Source organism: Tamandua tetradactyla, chromosome 12, assembly GCF_023851605.1.
Source record: "Tamandua tetradactyla isolate mTamTet1 chromosome 12, mTamTet1.pri, whole genome shotgun sequence".
Classification (NCBI taxonomy): Eukaryota; Metazoa; Chordata; class Mammalia; order Pilosa; family Myrmecophagidae; genus Tamandua; species Tamandua tetradactyla.
This window is the reverse complement of record NC_135338.1, coordinates 84,855,384-84,873,930: the sequence shown is the minus strand read 5'-3', so window position 1 is coordinate 84,873,930 and position 18,547 is coordinate 84,855,384. Positions and strand designations below refer to the sequence as shown.

The window sequence follows — 18,547 nt, the reverse complement described above, 5'->3', positions numbered from 1 at the left end:
TACTTTATTACTGCATCCAAATCAAGATAAAGAACATTACCAACAGCCTAGAAGAAGCTCTGTTTATATCTCCCAGTCACTACTCTGAAGGGTAACCACTATGTTCACTTTAAAACCATAGATTAATTTTGAGTACTTTGGAACTTTTATAGAAATAGAATCATTTGCTATGGGCTGTTTCATGTCTGATTTCTTTCTTCTACCATTATGTTTGCGATTCATCCATGCTGATCATATAATTGAGGTTTGTTCATTGTCATTGGATAATATAGTACTTCCTTGTATGACTTCATTGTATTGGTGGTCACACTGTGAATAGTGTGGCTCTGACATCCTTAAATACATAAATGTGTGGTGTGTATGTATGTATTTACGAAGTGGTTTTGCTGGTTTATACAATATACATGTTTAGCTTTCCAAAGTGGTTATAATAGTTTAAATCCTGAGAGGAGTAAGTTGAAATTACTCTAAGCCTTATAACCACTTGATGTAGTCTGATTTTTTTTTTTCATTTTAGCAGTTCTGCTATATATATATAGTGGTATGTCGTTTGAATTTTTCTAGTTACCCACAGCATTAAGCATCTTCTTATTCCTGGCCATTTGGATTTCCTGTTTTGTGAGTTGTCTGTTCAAGTTTGCTATCTTATTAAAATTGAGTTGTCTTTTTCTTGTTGATTTATGAGAATTCTTGTATGTCCTACATTTAGTGCTTTGAGGGATATATGTACATTGTGTAGCTTCTTCTACACAATGGTACATTGGTAACTTGACTTTTAATTCTCTTACTAATGTCTTTTTATGAACAGTAGTTCTTGATTTTGAGTTAATCAATATATAATTTTATTTTCCTTATGGATAGTATTTTTATGTTTTATTAAGAAATTTTTGTCTATTCCAACGTTGCTGAAATATTTTCCTATGTTACTTTTCACACATAGTCTGCAGTCTCTCTGGAATTTATTTTTATGTATGGTGTCAGGGTGAAGAGGGCTCAGTATGTTTTTTCCTTATGGAAATTTGATTGACAGGTGTCCTTTCTTCACTTGCAGTGCAGTGTTACCTTTGTCATAAATCAGGTACCATATTTGTAAGGGTACATTCCTAGGCTTCCTTTTCTTTTCCATTGGCATATGTGTATATACTTGAAACAAAAATTTTATCATTTTAATTAATATTGCTTATAAGTTTGATGACATGTGAATCTTCTACATTGATTTTTCAAGACTGCCTTAGCTATTCTTTCACCTTTGTATCTTCAAATGAATTTTAGAATAGGATTATCAGTTTCTATATCCAAAAAAAGAAAACCTAAAGAATAATTGCAGAGGACTGTGGGAAGATCATAAAGTGGGAATCAGTTCTTCCAACAAAACAATAGGCAGGAACTGTCTGAATCAACTACTTTGAGACTTCTGTGCATATTAGAACACCATACAGCTACCAGGGTAGAACAGGAGAAAAAGTTAGTAAATTTTGGTAAATACCAGTAAATTGCTTTCTCTGTATTGTGATAACTGTCATCCATCCCCTACTCTTGCAGAAAGCAGCACTGGGGTCCTGGCATAATTTGCTTGCTTTAGAGAAGGACCTAAAAACCTAGTTGCGGCTATTCCCCCCCTACCACTTTTCCATCCCACCCCTCAAACTCACTCCACAGTTGCCTGTCGGTCCACTTCCACGGATTCAAAACAAAAGAACAGCTACTAGGGGAGTAGAAACGATACAGAACAGGTCCCAGAGCCACGACAGAGATCAAAAAGACAGCATACCCCATCCTGGAACTGCTGACTATCTGGGAGAACCAGCTCCGGTGAGATTGCCGAGGGGCGCGGGCTTTCCCGGGAGGGACGGCAAGCGGCCGGAGTCCCTCTCTTCCTCCTTCCCAGGCCAGCTGGCAGAATTGGGCAGGCGATCCCCTCAAGCTGCGGCGCCTGGCGCCCCCACCACGCGAGGCCCCCCGGACCAACTGAGAGAATTGGATTGGAAATCCGCAGACCGCGGAGAACGGTGACCGGGGGGGTCCCTTCCAAACACGTGACTTCCGGGTCCGGCTGGGAATGGTGCACTCTCCCGGGCTGCAGCGGCTGGCGCCCTACCGCTACGCTTGGCGCCCTGGGCTGACTAGGAAATTTGGTCGGGCGCTCTCCCAGGCTGCAGCGGCCAGCGACTCTCCCCGCGTTCGGACCCCCGGGCCGGCTGGCACTCTTCCATGCCGCGTCGGCTGGCGAACGTCCCCCAAGGCGAGAGTTATCCAAAGTTAAAGGACCCACAGCACCTTTTACTGGTGGAACCCGCAGACAAACGTGGGCCACGAGCGCCACCTATTGGGCAGGATAAGAAAAACAGAACCCAGAGATTTCACAGAAAAATCTTTCAACCTGTTGGGTCCAACACCCAGGGAAATCTGACTAAATGCCCAGATGCCAGCAGAAGATAACGGATCATGCTCAGAAAATTGAAAATATGGCCCAGTCAAAGGAATAAACCAATAGTTCAAATGAGATACAGGAGCTGAGACAACTAATGCTGAATATACGAACAGAAATGGAAAACCTCTTCAAAAACGAAATCGATAAATTGAGGGAGAACATGAAGAAGACATGAGCTGAACGAAAAGAAGAAATAGAAAAACTGAAAAAACAAATCACAGAGCTTATGGAAGTGAAGGATAAAGTAGAAAAGATGGAAAAAGCAATGGACACATATAATGATAGATTTAAAGAGACAGAAGATAGAATTAGTGATTTGGAGGATGGAACATCTGAATTCCAAAAAGAAACAGAAACTATCGGGAAAAGAATGGAAAAATTTGAACAGGGTATCAGGGAACTCAAGGACAATATGAAGCATGCAAATATACGTGTTGTGGGTGTCCCAGAAGGAGAAGAGAAGGGAAAAGGAGGAGAAAAACTAATGGAAGAAATTTTCACTGAAAATTTCCCAACTCTTATGAAAGACCTAAAATTACAGATCCAAGAAGTGCAGCGCACCCCAAAGAGATTAGACCCAAATAGGCGTTCTCCAAGACACTTACTAGTTAGAATGTCAGAGGTCAAAGAAAAAGAGAGGATCTTGAAAGCAGCAAGAGAAAAACAATCCATCACATACAAGGGAAACCCAATAAGACTATGTGTAGATTTCTTAGCAGAAACCATAGAAGCTAGAAGACAGTGGGATGATATATTTAAATTACTAAAGGATAAAAACTGCCAACCAAGACTCCTATATCCAGCAAAATTGTCCTTCAAAAATGAGGGAGAAATTAAAACATTCTCAGACAAAAAGTCACTGAGAGAATTTGTGACCAAGAGACCAGCTCTGCAAGAAATACTAAAGGGAGCACTAGAGTCAGATACGAAAAGACAGAAGAGAGAGGTATGGAGAAGAGTGTAGAAAGAAGGAAAGTCAGATATGATATATATAATACAAAAGGCAAAATGTTAGAGGAAAATATTATCCAAACAGTAATAACACTAAATGTTAATGGACTGAATTCCCCAATCAAAAGCCATAGATTGGCAGAATGGATTAAAAAACAGGATCCTTCTATATGCTGTCTACAGGAAACACATCTTAGACCCAAAGATAAACATAGGTTGAAAGTGAAAGGTTGGGAAAAGATATTTCATGCAAATAACAACCAGAAAAGAGCAGGAGTGGCTATACTAATATCCAACAAATTAGACTTCAAATGTAAAACAGTTAAAAGAGACAAAGAAGGACACTATATACTAATAAAAGGAACGATTAAACAAGAAGACATAACAATCATAAATATTTACGCACCGAACCAGAATGCCCCAAAATACGTGAGGAATACACTGCAAACACTGAAAAGGGAAATAGACTCATATACCATAATAGTTGGAGACTTCAATTCACCACTCTCATCAATGGACAGAACATCTAGACAGAGGATCAATAAAGAAATAGAGAATCTGGATATTACTATAAATGAGCTAGACTTCACAGACATTTATAGGACATTACATCCCACAACAGCAGGATACACCTTTTTCTCAAGTGCTCATGGATCATTCTCAAAGATAGACCATGTGCTGGGTCACAAAGCAAGTCTTAACAAATTTAAAAAGATTGAAATCATACACAACACTTTCTCGGATCATAAAGAATGAAGTTGGAAATCAATAATAGGCGGAGTGCCAGAAAATTCACAAATACGTGGAGGCTCAACAACACACTCTTAAACAACGAGTGGGTCAAAGAAGAAATTGCAAGAGAAATTAGTAAATACCTCGAGGCGAATGAAAATGAAAACACAACATATCAAAACCTATGGGACGCAGCAAAGGCAGTGCTAAGAGGGAAATTTATTGCCCTAAATGCCTATATCAGAAAAGAAGAAAAGGCAAAAATGCAGGAATTAACTGTCCACTTGGAAGAACTGGAGAAAGAACAGCAAACTAATCCCAAAGCAAGCAAAAGGAAAGAAATAACAAAGATTAGAGCAGAAATAAATGAAATTGAAAACATGAAAACAATAGAGAAAATCAATAAGACCAGAAGTTGGTTCTATGAGAAAATCAATAAGATTGATGGGCCCTTAGCAAGATTGACAAAAAGAAGAAGAGAGAGGATGCAAATAAATAAGATCAGAAATGGAAGACGAGACATAAGTACTGACCTCACAGAAATAAAGGAGGTAATAACAGGATACTATGAACAGCTTTATGCTAATAAATACAACAATTTAGATCAAATGGACGGGTTCTTGGAAAGACGTGAACAACCAACTTTGACTCAAGAAGAAATAGATGACCTCAACAAACCAATCACAAGTAAAGAAATTGAATCAGTCATTCAAAAGCTTCCTAAAAAGAAAAGTCCAGGACCAGACGGCTTCACATGTGAATTCTATCAAACATTCCAGAAAGAATTAGTACCAACTCTCCTCAAACTCTTCAACATAATCGAAGTGGAGGGAAAACTACCTAATTCATTCTATGAAGCCAACATCACCCTCATACCAAAACCAGGCAAAGATATTACAAAAACAGAAAACTACAGACCAATCTCTCTAATGAACATAGATGCAAAAATCCTCAATAAAATTCTAGCAAATCGTATCCAACAACACATTAAAAGAATTATACATCATGACCAAGTAGGATTCATCCCAGGTATGCAAGGATGGTTCAACATAAGAAAATCAATTAATGTAATACACCATATCAACAAATCAAAGCAGAAAAATCACATGATCATCTCAATTGATGCAGAGAAGGCATTTGACAAGATTCAACATCCTTTCCTGTTGAAAACATTTCAAAAGATAGGAATACAAGGGAACTTCCTTAAAATGATAGAGGGAATATATTAAAACCCACAGCTAATATCATCCTCAATGGGGAAAAATTGAAAACTTGCCCCCTAAGATCAGGAGCAAGACAAGGATGTCCACTATCACCACTATTATTCAACATTGTGTTGGAGGTTCTAGCCAGAGCAATTAGACAAGAAAAGGAAATACAAGGCATCAAAATTGGAAAGGAAGAAGTAAAACTATCACTGTTTGCAGACGATATGATACTATACGTCGAAAACCCGGAAAAATCCACAACAAAACTACTAGAGCTAATAAATGAGTACAGCAAAGTAGCAGGTTACAAGATCAACATTCAAAAATCTGTAGCATTTCTATACACTAGTAATGAACAAGCTGAGGGGGAAATCAAGAAACGAATCCCATTTACAATTGCAACTAAAAGAATAAAATACCTAGGAATAAATTTAACTAAAGAGACAAAAAACCTGTATAAAGAAAACTACAAAAAACTGCTAAAAGAAATCACAGAAGACCTAAATAGATGGAAGGGCATACCGTGTTCATGGATTGGAAGACTAAATATAGTTAAGATGTCAATCCTACCTAAATTGATCTACAGATTCAATGCAATACCAATCAAAATCCCAACAACTTATTTTTCAGAAATAGAAAAACCAATAAGCAAATTTATCTGGAAGGGCAGGGTGCCCCGAATTGCTAAAAACATCTTGAGGAAAAAAAACGAAGCTGGAGGTCTCGCGCTGCCTGACTTTAAGGCCTATTATGAAGCCACAGTGGTCAAAACAGCATGGTATTGGCATAAAGATAGATATATCGACCAATGGAATCGAATAGAGTGCTCAGATATAGACCCTCTCATCTATGGACATTTGATCTTTGATAAGGCAGTCAAGCCAACTCACCTGGGACAGAACAGTCTCTTCAATAAATGGTGCCTAGAGAACTGGATATCCATATGCAAAAGAATGAAAGAAGACCCATATCTCACACCTTATACAAAAGTTAACTCAAAATGGATCAAAGATCTAAACGTTAGGTCTAAGACCATAAAACAGTTAGAGGAAAATGTAGGGAGATATCTTATGAAACTTACAATTGGAGGCGGTTTTATGGACCTTAAACCTAAAGCAAGAGCACTGAAGAAGGAAATAAATAAATGGGAGCTCCTCAAAATTAAACACTTTTGTGCATCAAAGAACTTCATCAAGAAAGTAGAAAGACAGCCTACACAATGGGAGATAATATTTGGAAATGACATATCAGATAAAGGTCTAGTATCCAGAATTTATAAAGAGATTGTTCAACTCAACAACAAAAAGACAGCCAACCCAATTATAAAATGGGAAAAAGACTTGAACAGACACCTACTAGAAGAGGAAATACAAATGGCCAAAAGGCACATGAAGAGATGCTCAATGTCCCTGGCCATTAGAGAAAATCAAATCAAAACCACAATGAGATATCATCTCACACCCACCAGAATGGCCATTATCAGCAAAACAGAAATTCACAAGTGCTGGAGAGAATGCGGAGAAAGAGGCACATTTATCCGCTGTTGGTGGAAATGTCAAATGGTGCAACCACTGTGGAAGGCAGTTTGGCGGTTCCTCAAAAAGCTGAATATAGAATTGCCATACGACCCAGCAATACCATTGCTGGGTATCTACTCAAAGGACTTAACGGCAAAGACACAAACGGACATTTGCACACCAATGTTTATAGCAGCATTATTTACAATTGTAAAGAGATGGAAACAGCCAAAATGTCCATCAACAGAAGAATGGCTAAACAAACTGTGGTATATACATACGATGGAATATTATGCAGCTTTAAGACAGGATAAACTTATGAAGCATGTAATAACGTGGATGGACCTAGAGACCATTATGCTGAGTGAGTCCAGCCAAAAACTAAAGGACAAATACTGTCTGGTCCCACTGATATGAACCGACATTCGAGAATAAACTTGAAATATGTCATTGGTAACAGAGAGCATCAGGAGTTAGAAATAGGGTAAGATAATGGGTAATTGGAGCTGAAGGGATACAGACTGTGCAACAGGACTGGATACAAAAACTCAGAAATGGACAGCACAGTACTACCTAATTGTAATGTAATTATGTTAAAACACTGAATGAAGCTGCATCTGAGCTATAGTTTTTTGTTTGTTTGTTTGTTTTGTTTTTTATATATATTTTTGTATTTTTTATTTTTATTTTTTCTCTATATTATCATTTTATTTCTTTTTCTGTTGCCTTGGTATTTCTTTTTCTAAATCAATGCAAATGTACTAAGAAATGATGATCATACACCTATGTGATGATATTAAGAATTACTGATTGCATATGTAGAATGGAATGATTTCTGATTGCATATGTAGAATGGAATGATTTCTCAGTGTTGTGTTAGTTAATTGTTTTTTAATTAATAAAAAAAAAATCCTGTCTAGGAAAGCTTAAGAGGACTATTTTAGAGAATAAATATTTAGAAAAACTTGTTTTTAAGGGTAATCAAGAAAGCCAAGCATGTGTCCTGAAAGCATTTGTGCTCATTCAGAAGAGGACCAAGAAGAACCTATGATGCCACACAGTGTGATGATTAAACTTTAGCAAATTAGGAATTGAATACAAAGGTAGTTGTTTAAAGGGCCTAGCTAAGCATAAGGGAATAAAAAAAAAAAAAAGGACAAAGAGAAAGTCCTGCAAGCAGCAAGAGAAAAGCAGCAGGATAAACATGAAGAAAAATATACCCTGTCATATACTGATTATACTAACAAGTACAAAGAACAGGAGAGAGTTCTGGAAGATGTAAGAGCAAAGCAATATGTTAATACAGGGAAATCCCAATTAGATTAAGTGCAGTGTTTCTCGTCAGAAACCATGGAGGCAAGAAGGGAGTGTGTTGAAATATTTAAAGTGCTGAAAGGAAACACCTGCCAGCCAAGAATTTTATATCTGATGAGACTCTTTCAAAAATAAGGGAGAGGTTAAGACATTGTCAGATAAATAGAACCTGAGGGAGTTCATCACCACTAGAGCTGTCCTACAAGCCTTGCTAAAATAAGTGCTTCATATCGAAATGAAAGGACATTAGACAGTGATTCAAAGCAGCATAGAGAAATAAAGACTTGTAGTACAGGTAATCATTTGGACAGCTATAACTATCAATATTATTGTATTGTATTATTTGGTATGTAACTCCACTTCCTACTTCTTACAGATGCTAACATGCAAATACATAAAAAGTGATGATAAAATCAAGGTTTTTAGACATGCAGCAAAGGTAGAAGTGGTAACAAGTATAAATGGTCAGAGGACAGAGGGATGCAGGAAAGGTATATTTGTATGCTATTCAAGTTAAATTGGTATGAAATTTGATTGTTAAATATTTTGGGTGTTAAATTTTAACCCCATAGTAACCACAGGGAAAACAGATGAAAAATATATCCAGATAAAATGAAAAGGCACTCAGTATAGTATAACACAAATGAGCAAAAACATATAAAAGTATGTTTTAAAAGAAATGAGGGACAAAAAGTAGAAGACTTTTAAAGGCTAAATAGCAAAATGGTAGAAGAAGGTCCTACATTATCAGTAGTGACTTTAAATGTAAATGGATTAAACTCCAATCAAAAGGCAGAGATGGGCAGAATCGATTAAAAAGCATCTCCCAACAATATGCTGTCTGCACGAGACTCACCTTAAAGTCAAAGATAGAAGAACCAATGGAAAAAATACACAATGCAAGTAGTAACTGAAAGAGAGCTGGGTGCCTATACTAATATTGGATAAAATAGATTTTACATAAAAAACAGTAAAGATGATCATTATATACTGATATAGGGGACAGTTCAATAGGAAGATGTAATGATTATAACTATCACAAATGTATTTGCATCTAATAGCAGAGTCCCAAAATATATGAAGCAAATACTGACAGAGCTGAAGGGAGAAAGTGGCTATTCTGCATTAATAGTAGGAGACTTTAACATACCACTCACAATAATGGATAGAACATCTATTCAGAAGACCAGTGAGGAAGTATAAGGCTTGAATGATACACCAAACCAATTAGACCTAACAGGCATATATAGAATGCTGAGTGCACTGAACAAAAACCAGGTTACATACTCTTTGCATGTGAATCATTCTCTAGGATAGACCATATACTGATTTGAAACTGTTATATGCTCCAGAAAAGCCATATTATTTTAATCCAGCTTGTGGGAGCAGACTATTATTGGGTATCACCTTTTGGTTAGGTTGTTTCCATGAAGATGTGACCCTGCCCATTCAGGGTAGATCTTAATCCACTTACTGGAGTCCCTTGAGAGAGAGACATGTTGGAGTAAAGCACAGATGATTGAAGAAAGAATATGCCACAGCAGAAGCTGAGAGAGCCATTTTGAAACCAACCCACAAGAGGAAAGTCAATACATGTTGCCATATGACTTCCTCAACGTGATAAAAGATGAAAAACCCACAACTAATATCATATTTAATGATGAAAGACTGAATGTTTTCCCTTTAGCAAGACAAGGATGCCCACTGTCACCACTATTACTCAAAACTGTGTTGGAAGTTCTAGCCAAGCAATTAGGAAAGAAAAAGAAATAAAAAGCATCCTAATTGGAAAGGAAAAAGCAAAATTTTCCCTATTTGTAGATGACATGAATCTATATAGAGAAAATCCTGAAGAAGAAATCAAGAAAAAATAATTCAGTTTTCAATAGGAACTAAAAGAGTCAAATATCTAGGAATAAATCTAACCAAGGATGTACAGAACTTGTACACAGAAAACTATAAAAATGTCTGAAAAAAATGAAGGTAGACCCAAATAAGTGGGAGCGCATTTCATGTTCATGTGCTTGTGGATTGGAATACTAATATCGTTAAAATGTTAGTTGCAGTCATTCTCCACTCTTGATCGTCCTCCAGGGTTTCAAGAGAATTGAATTTGCCCTTTTTTGAGCTGTCTCAAAGTGGGAACAGCCATGAGGATGTCTTAGACCACCATCTTGATGACACCACCAGCCAATACAATATTATTAACAAACTGAGGTATGGGAAAAGTTATAAATTACATCCAAAAACTAATTTGTAGAGTTTTACACTCACATGTAGACAACTTTGAAGTTTGTGCTAAGAGAATGTGCGTCTTTCACCTGGCAAATGATACACTGAATGTTTCCAATTGCCTTTCATGTTTTAGCCCTTAATTTTGCTTAGAATTATGGAATGCAAAAATAAGTTGAGATAATAGGACATTTTTCTGTTTTAGTTGAATTTTAGGTAGATGATGGGGATTATGAACTTAATGTATTTTTTTCCTATTTAAATAATGGGAAATAAGTTCCTGGCTAGTGTTTGGCACAGAATATATGATTTTTAGAAACAGAATGCTCACTTGAAGTGTAATTAGGTGCTTTGAAATTTAGAATTGTTCCATCTTCCTGGTGAATTGAACTTTTATTTTTGTGGTAAAAGACTAAAAAGTCTTCCTGTATCTCTACCCATTTATCTCCCTATGTGTATCTCTCTGTTACCATGCTTTAAAGTTTACTATGATAAAGTACACTTTCTTTTGGTTTGTATTTTACATGATATATCTATCTCCAAACTTTCACTTTCATTCTTTCTATATTCACATATTTAAAATTTATCTTTTGTAATCATCTTACACATTTTTTCTTTTAACTTTTTTTATTGTATAATATAAAATATATACAAATCAGAGAAAGAAAAAAGCAATAGTTTTCAAAGCAGTCTTCTACAAGTAGTTACAGGACAGATCCCAGAGTTTGTCATGGGCTACCATACCATTATCTCATATTTTTCCTTCTAGAAGGAAAAATTTATTTTTTTAACCAGTCAGTTATAGTTTGTAAAAAATGAAGAGCATTTAGCTTAATTATATTTAATGTAATTACAGATAAATTTGAATTAAATCTGTCATCTCCCTGTTTGCTTTCCATTTCCCCTTTCATGTTTTCTTTTGAATTAATTATTCACTAATCCATTTGTTTCTTCTCTTTTATTTTAGTTTATTAACTATACATACTTTTATTTTTCTTACAATGATTACCTCATTGATTACCACAAGCATCCTTGGCTTATTGAAGTCCGAAGTGAATGAGTACTTTTTCTCCATTTCCTAGTCAATGAAAGATCTTAGAAAGATTTAACATTATTTAACTACCCTCTCCACTTATGTACTATTAATATTTTAAATCCCACAAATATTTTATGTAGCCAATATTCGTTTAGAGCTACTCATATATTTACCCACGTCATTGTACTTTTTTTTGCTTATTTTTAGGCTCATAAATGTTTACGGTTGTATCTTCTTGGTGGATTGGCCCTTTTATTCATATCTCATGTTCTTATTTGTCTTTTTTTTCTTTTTAACAGTTTTGCACTAAAGTCTATTTTGTCCAATAGTAGTATCACTACTCCAGCTCTATTTTGGTTACTGTGTGCACAGAATATCTTTTTTCGTTCTTTCACTTTCAACCTATTTGTCTTTGGATTAAGGTGCATCTTTTTAAACAACGTAGAGTTGGATTGTGCTTTTTATCCATTCTACCAATCTGTCTTCTGATTGGGGTGTTTAATCCCTTTGTATAAGGCAGTACTTACTTAAGCCATTTGGTTCCTTTGTTTTATATCTCTTATCCCTCTTTTCCTTTATTGTAGCCTTCATTTGTGTACAGTTGATCTTTTGTAATATGTGATCCCGTTTTAATTTCTGCTTTTGTTTATGTTTTAAACAGTTTCTTTGCCTTTACCCTGGGTTTTATACTAAACAAACTAAGTCTGTAATCTCCTAGTTTGAAAAGATAACGATCTAACTTTAACACCACACACAATCTCTGCTCCTATGCCCCTCCCTCTTGATGTTTTGTCCCCCATTACCTCTTTATATTTTGTGTCCAATTTTATTGTTGTATTCTAAATCTTGTAGTAAATAAAAATTAGAGTTACGTACTAAAGATACCATGCTGTTGACTTCTGTATTCACCCTTGAAGTTACCTTTAGTGGAAATCTTCATTTCTTGTTACTGCTCCAAGGTACTATCTACTGCCTTTTTCTTTCAGTCTGAATAATTGCCTCTGTCATTTCTTGTTAGACAGGAATATTGATGATAAACTCTCAGTTTTGTCAAATGTTTTAAACTCTGTCATGTTAGAAGTACAGTTTTGCTGAATAGAGAATTTTGGCTTGTAGTTTTTCTCTTTTACTACTTTAAATATATTATACCATTGCTTTCTTGTCTAAATGGTTTCTGATGGGAAATGAACATTTAGTCTTATTAAGGATCCCTTGAATATGACAAATCACTTTTTTCTTGTTACTTTTAGAATTCTCTGTTTATCTTTGGCATTTGACATTTTTATTAGTGTGTGTTTTGGAGTTTATCTGTTAGGTTTTATCCTGTTTGGAGTTTGTTGGCACTTCTTGGATGTGTATGTTTATATCTTTTGTAAGATTTGGCAAATTCAGCTGCTTCCTTAAATACTCTTTCTACCCCCTTTTCCTTCTCTCTTCTTCTGGGACTCCCATACTGCGGATGTTGGTACACTTCATATTGTTCCACAGATCTTTTGGACTCTGCTTACCTTTTTTTCAATCTTTCCTCTATCTACTCTTCTGACTATATGATTTTGATCGTCCTGTCTTCTAGTTTACTCATTTTTTCTACTGCTTGTTGAGATATGGTGTTGAATGTTTCTAGTGTATTTTTCATCTCCATTATTGTGTTTTTCACCCCCCCCCCATTAAGTTTAATGTTCTTTTTAAATCTTTCTAAGTCTTTTTGTTCAAAGGTCATCTTCCTTTCATCTTTTAGTTTTCTGTCCAAATTCAGTTTATTTCTATTTATATTTTCCTTTAGCTCCTTCAATCAATTTAGGAACTTTTTTTGAACATCTTTGAGTACTTATTCTCTTGTCTATATTTCCTCCAAAATTGTTATTTTTTCCACCTGTTGAGTCCTCTCTTACAGTTTCTCTGCGCATGGTTTGTGTGTGATCTTTTGTTGATTTCTGAGCATTTGATTGTTTTGCTGCTCTAGCTCTGGAAATCAGTTTCTCACGCTTCTTTAAGTTTGTTATAGATTGGCTGTTTTAAGCCTTCTACAGTGCTTGTTCTGTTTGTACTGAAGTTTTTGAGAAGTCCATGTTTAATAGTTAGGATTTCCTCAGATCTTTCTGTGTCGGTGTCTTTCCCTGTGCATAAGCTGTAACTTTTAAGATTACTATATTATGGGTGGTTGTTTCACCTTCAGGGGAGTTTCCTTTCTTCTGTTCCTTCTCCTGAATTCCTGGGATATTCTCTTTGTTTATAGATGTTCTGTCTGTCAGCAGTTCAGTTTCCTATTTTCATGTGACTTTTCTTCCTGTGGTAACTTCAGCATTGTAGGATCCTGATCCATGAAACCAGATGGTTTCAGTATTGATATACACAGAGTTTTGTTTTGTTTTTTTTTTTTTTTTTACCTGGGCAGGCACCGGAAATTGAATCCGGGTCCTCTGGCATGGCAGGAAAGCATTCTTGCCTGCTGAGCCACCATGGCCCGCCCCACAGGGTTTTTTTGTTGTTTTTTTTTTTGTTTAGGTTTGCCAGCAATTATGGACCAGGCTGGGAATGTTCATGGCTTGCCAGTAATTCTGTCACTGGTCACCTTGATTTCTGGTGGACTACTTTTTATGCTCCCTCCTGCTGACTGCTAGGTCTCTTCGTTGGGATTATGTGTAGACTTGGTTCCCTGTTCCTGAATGTGCATGGGACAGTATTTTGCTGCTATGGGAGGCTCTGTGGTCAGTGACAATGGTATGAAGTTCCCAGGCACTGCTGGTGTCTGTCTTCAACCGCTACCAGACTGAGCTTGGGTTTGGGATCTGGTCTGGTAGCTCCATGCCACTTCCCTACATCTTTTTTTTTTTCTCTCTCTTTTTCTTTTCTCCTCCATTCAGTGTTTCTGGAGTTTTTCACTGGTCTTTATCGACCCCCAGTGTTCCTCCTGAGTTAATTCTCTAAAACAGGTTATTTTTTGTTTTTTTTCTAGTTGTATTCAGGGAAAGGGTGGTTTGAAGAAACCTGCTCCAGCATTGCCCAAAGTAAAATGCTTATGTATGTCTAAACTCAGAATTTTTCTGATTATAGAAGATAGTACCGTGTGTATACTTTATAGGCATTAACTGGTCTTGATCAGTGTACCATATCACTGCAGTCAAATGTATGAATATTAATCTTGCCAGTGACTACAGTAGTGCAGGTTTTCATAATGGGAGTTGAAAATAATGTGAATTGTTAGCAAGCATGATTTGGAGAAAACTATCTTCTATTGTTAATAATGCAGTCTGTTGAGAAAATGGAAATATTCTACAACACAGCTACTTGTTTGAGTGGTTGCAGCTAGTGTCTAGCTGTCTTTTCAGTTCCTCTAATGCTCCTTGCTCCCTCTCCTCATGGGGTCTTTTCACATGCTAGTCTCTCCATCTAGAATGTACCTCCTTATATTCAGGTCTAAGATCACATCCCAAATGGCACATACGCAGGCCACATTCTTTTTTTAAATGAACTTTTCAGTTTTGTTTGATTAATGTCTGTTTGCTTAATAGAACCTGAGCTCTGTGAAATAAATATCTTTCTCTTTTTCCTTCACCATTTTGTCATCAGTGCCTAGGACAGTGCTTGGAAATACATTTATTGTAAATAATTGATCAATTAATAAGTGATCAATTGTTAATAGATAATTGGTAAATGTTTCTATTAATGAAGAAATAAAAGTGAATGAAGGAATGCGTGAACATATATAAGAAGTGCTATGCTGATGATAGTGGTGATAATTATAAGAAATGAAAGGCTCATTGCCTTTCATTAAAATCTGGTAAAAGCCAGATTTAATAAATACTAGATTTTTACATATGGTTAATTTCATAGATAAACATGTATAGCATTACAAATACTTCACTGAAATTTTCTTGGGAATTTATTATTATGAGTGTGATATAGGTTTGTCCCTCATTTCTCCAAAATTGTTGTTTTTATTATGTAAATTTTGAAAGCATAGTTTTTTTTAGGAATCCACCCATCATTTCAGAGCATGACAAAGTGTACCATTGCCAAGTCATTCTGCTGCAGAGATAAAGGGAGTATTACTGTTAGTGGATTCACAGTCTCAGAGAAAAGCAGACCTGCAGTTTACACACACACACACACACACACACACACACACAAACACAAAAGGTGCTGTAGCTTATTCTACCAAGGAGGATTTGGTTTTGGCTTTACAGGGAAGTGACTTTTTAACTGACTCTTGACTGATGGGGAGGAGTTCATTAAATGGCCAAAAGAGTATTTCATTTAAATATATAATATAATGAAGGTGTATAGTGACTTTGTGAATGGATGGATAATAATTTGGCTGGAGGCTAGAACAATTTGGAAGAAGAGTTTACAAAGACAGGTTGGAGCTACCCAGTTTAATTTATCCTTTATCATGAAAGTTCACCTTTAGTGATTATACATATTCTGTAATTTTTAAGTGAAGAGGGTTGGAACCAGCCTTCCTGGTTTCATATGCCAAGCTCTTCCCTTTACTATGTGGCCTTGGCCACAGTACTTAATTTCTCTGTGCCTCAGTATTCCTGTTTATAAAATGGAGATAATTGTAACTAACTCAAAGGTTGCAGTTAAGATTGCACAAATTAATATGTCAGGTACTTAGAAAGTGTCTGGCACATAGAACAGGCCCAATAAATGTTGGCTTTATTGCTGCTTTTATATTACTGGAGAAAAATTGAAAGGTTATAATTGTGTTAGTCTAGCCTGAGCTAAGAGCATGAAGGTGTTCAAGAGAGATTTAGGGGTAAAACGAAAAATACTTCATCTTATTTACTAATTTTAAGTAACCAGAAATTTCAACTAATAATGCTGCTTATCTGCATGCAGCAAAAAAGCAATTTTGAAATTTGTATAATATATTTTTGTGATTTGAAAACCTGTAGAACTTAAATCTTCTAATTTGTTCTTTCTTTTAGATCATATAGAAAATTTCAGCTGTAGCCATTGGACTAGAAGCTGAAATAATAGAAGCTGTGTACAATGCATTAGGATATTGAAAAAAAGTAATTTTTGAATTAAATATTGGAATATTAAGAAGGAAAGGTGACTGAAAATGGGGCGGAAGAAAATACAAATCACACGCATAATGGATGAAAGGAACCGACAGGTAAATGCAAACTTTATAATTCATATACTTAATTGATGTGATCTGTATTTTAAAAAAGAATATAAGGTAAACTGGTTGGATTTTTCTTAAATTTGATTTCAACTCTGGAAATTTTTATTTCTGGATGAAATGAACAATTTTAGCAATAAAAGTAATTGTGGGATACAACAGTGGTTCAGTGGTGGACTGCTCACCTTCCATGTGGGAGACTCAGGTTCAATTCCTGGACCAAGCACCAAAAAAACCCAGTAAATTGTAGGTTTTCATCATGTGCTTAAATAACTTCATTTTTATTATTACAGAAGTCATATATTGTTAGTTATAGAAAATATAAGCAGAAGAAAAGTTAAACCACTGCAACCCCACCTATACCATCCATAGATTTATCATAATATATTTAATCTTCTATATAATTGATTATGTATTTGATTGTTAATCTTCTGTATATTAATTATTATTTAAAATTATTACCTTTGTTTTCATATTTAGCTAAAGCCTAAGTTAACTGCAATTATCAGTGATTGTGTATCCTAGTCAGTTAAATTTTCTGACTCACCAACTAATAACTAGAATATATTTCACAACCTGTTATCACAAGTATTTTTAAAACATTTAAGTATATACCTCAGCTTTAACTGATAAAATATATTGAACATGATTTTCACTACTGTTGTCAATAAACTCTTAAAAATTCAGGATGATTATAATGATGCTGGTATAAGAGTCTGGTAGTTGCAAGCATTTAGAGCAGGAGTTAGCATACTATGGCCTGCATGCTGGCCTTTTTTTGGTAAATAAAGATTTATTAGAATAGTGCTATGCCCATTTGCTTACATACTGTCTGACTTCTTTCATACTATAATGACATAGTTAACTAGTTGCTGCAGAGACTGTATAGGCCCATAATCCTAAAATATTTACTCTCTGGCCCTTTAAGAAATATGTGCCAATCTGTGGTTTAGAAGAAAGAAGGAAAACTGATTTCATAGAGTACTGCAAATGAATTAATATTCAGGGCATATGCAAGGGGAGAAATACTGTCTTTGGGAAGGTTGCATCTCAGAAGTTTCAAGAACAGCTAGTTTCTGTAAGTTTAACAGCAACAGAAAAACACTGAAAATGTGTTCTGCAAAACCAGGGTAGTATTTCACCTGGTAATATAGATATAATTGGAGATAAAGCTCAACTGAGCAGGTGTTAGGGAAGTTAGTATGTGTATTTAGGGTTGCCCATAGACCAAACTGAAAGGATCCTTGTTTCAGTTCATGAAGATACCTTAGCAAAAGCATAAGGCACACACAAAGACCTGTTATGATGACATTGTAGGGAAGATTTATAAAGTAATCATTCCATCGTTCCAAAGAAATAGTTCAATAGCAACCATTGTGACTTGTAAAGGAGGCATGGGGACCTGCTTCATGAACATAATAGAGTATAAATGTGAGATAGGATTCTTTAAGGAATAACAGAGAGGCAGAGAAGTTGCAGAACTCATTAAGATCCTTTGAACTTTCATTATCTTATAATTATGCTTAAATTGGGCACAGCTAGACTAAACCTACAACTGCAAAGGACTCTCATGGTTAGAGGGAAGTGGGAGCTTGGAATAATGAATGGGCAGTAGAACCTTTTAGGTTGAGGAAATGATTTTGTTGAACAGATGGAGCCAGCTGCTATAGCTTAGGGGCTAGAATTAGCCTGTTTCTACCTTAAACTTACCTGCTAAGTCAGCTTGTTGCGAGGGTGCCAAAAGGGGAAAGGACTATTTGAATTTCTCCCCTCAAACAATTTAGACAAAGAATGGAGAAAAGATATAAAAGAAATTGTTGGGCAGTATATTTATCAAGTTAAATAAGGCCCAGTTTTCTGCAGTCTGAAAGGGTATCTTAATTTTACTGATTTTTAAATTTGTAGATTTAAAAAGTTAAAGGTTTCATTGTTTTTGTATTATTAAGAGAAAATTGTTTCCATGCAGAAGAAGATAAATACTATTTATTCGTT

At 35.6% G+C, this 18,547-nt stretch overlaps 1 protein-coding gene across 9 annotated transcripts in view; it reads left to right on the top strand.

The window, feature by feature from the left end:
- The window catches only part of MEF2A (myocyte enhancer factor 2A), a 187,884-nt gene that overhangs the window by 83,122 nt on the left and 86,215 nt on the right, over positions 1-18,547 (top strand). For 8 of the 9 annotated variants that reach the window (XM_077124054.1, XM_077124051.1, XM_077124055.1 and 5 more), the window contains one exon: positions 16,356-16,546. In XM_077124054.1, coding sequence (XP_076980169.1) covers positions 16,493-16,546 — 54 coding nt within the window. In that variant the 5' untranslated portion in view covers positions 16,356-16,492. Of the gene's footprint in view, positions 1-10,247; positions 10,371-16,355; positions 16,547-18,547 lie in introns of all 9 variants that reach the window. The other variant, XM_077124053.1, reaches the window with a different exon arrangement.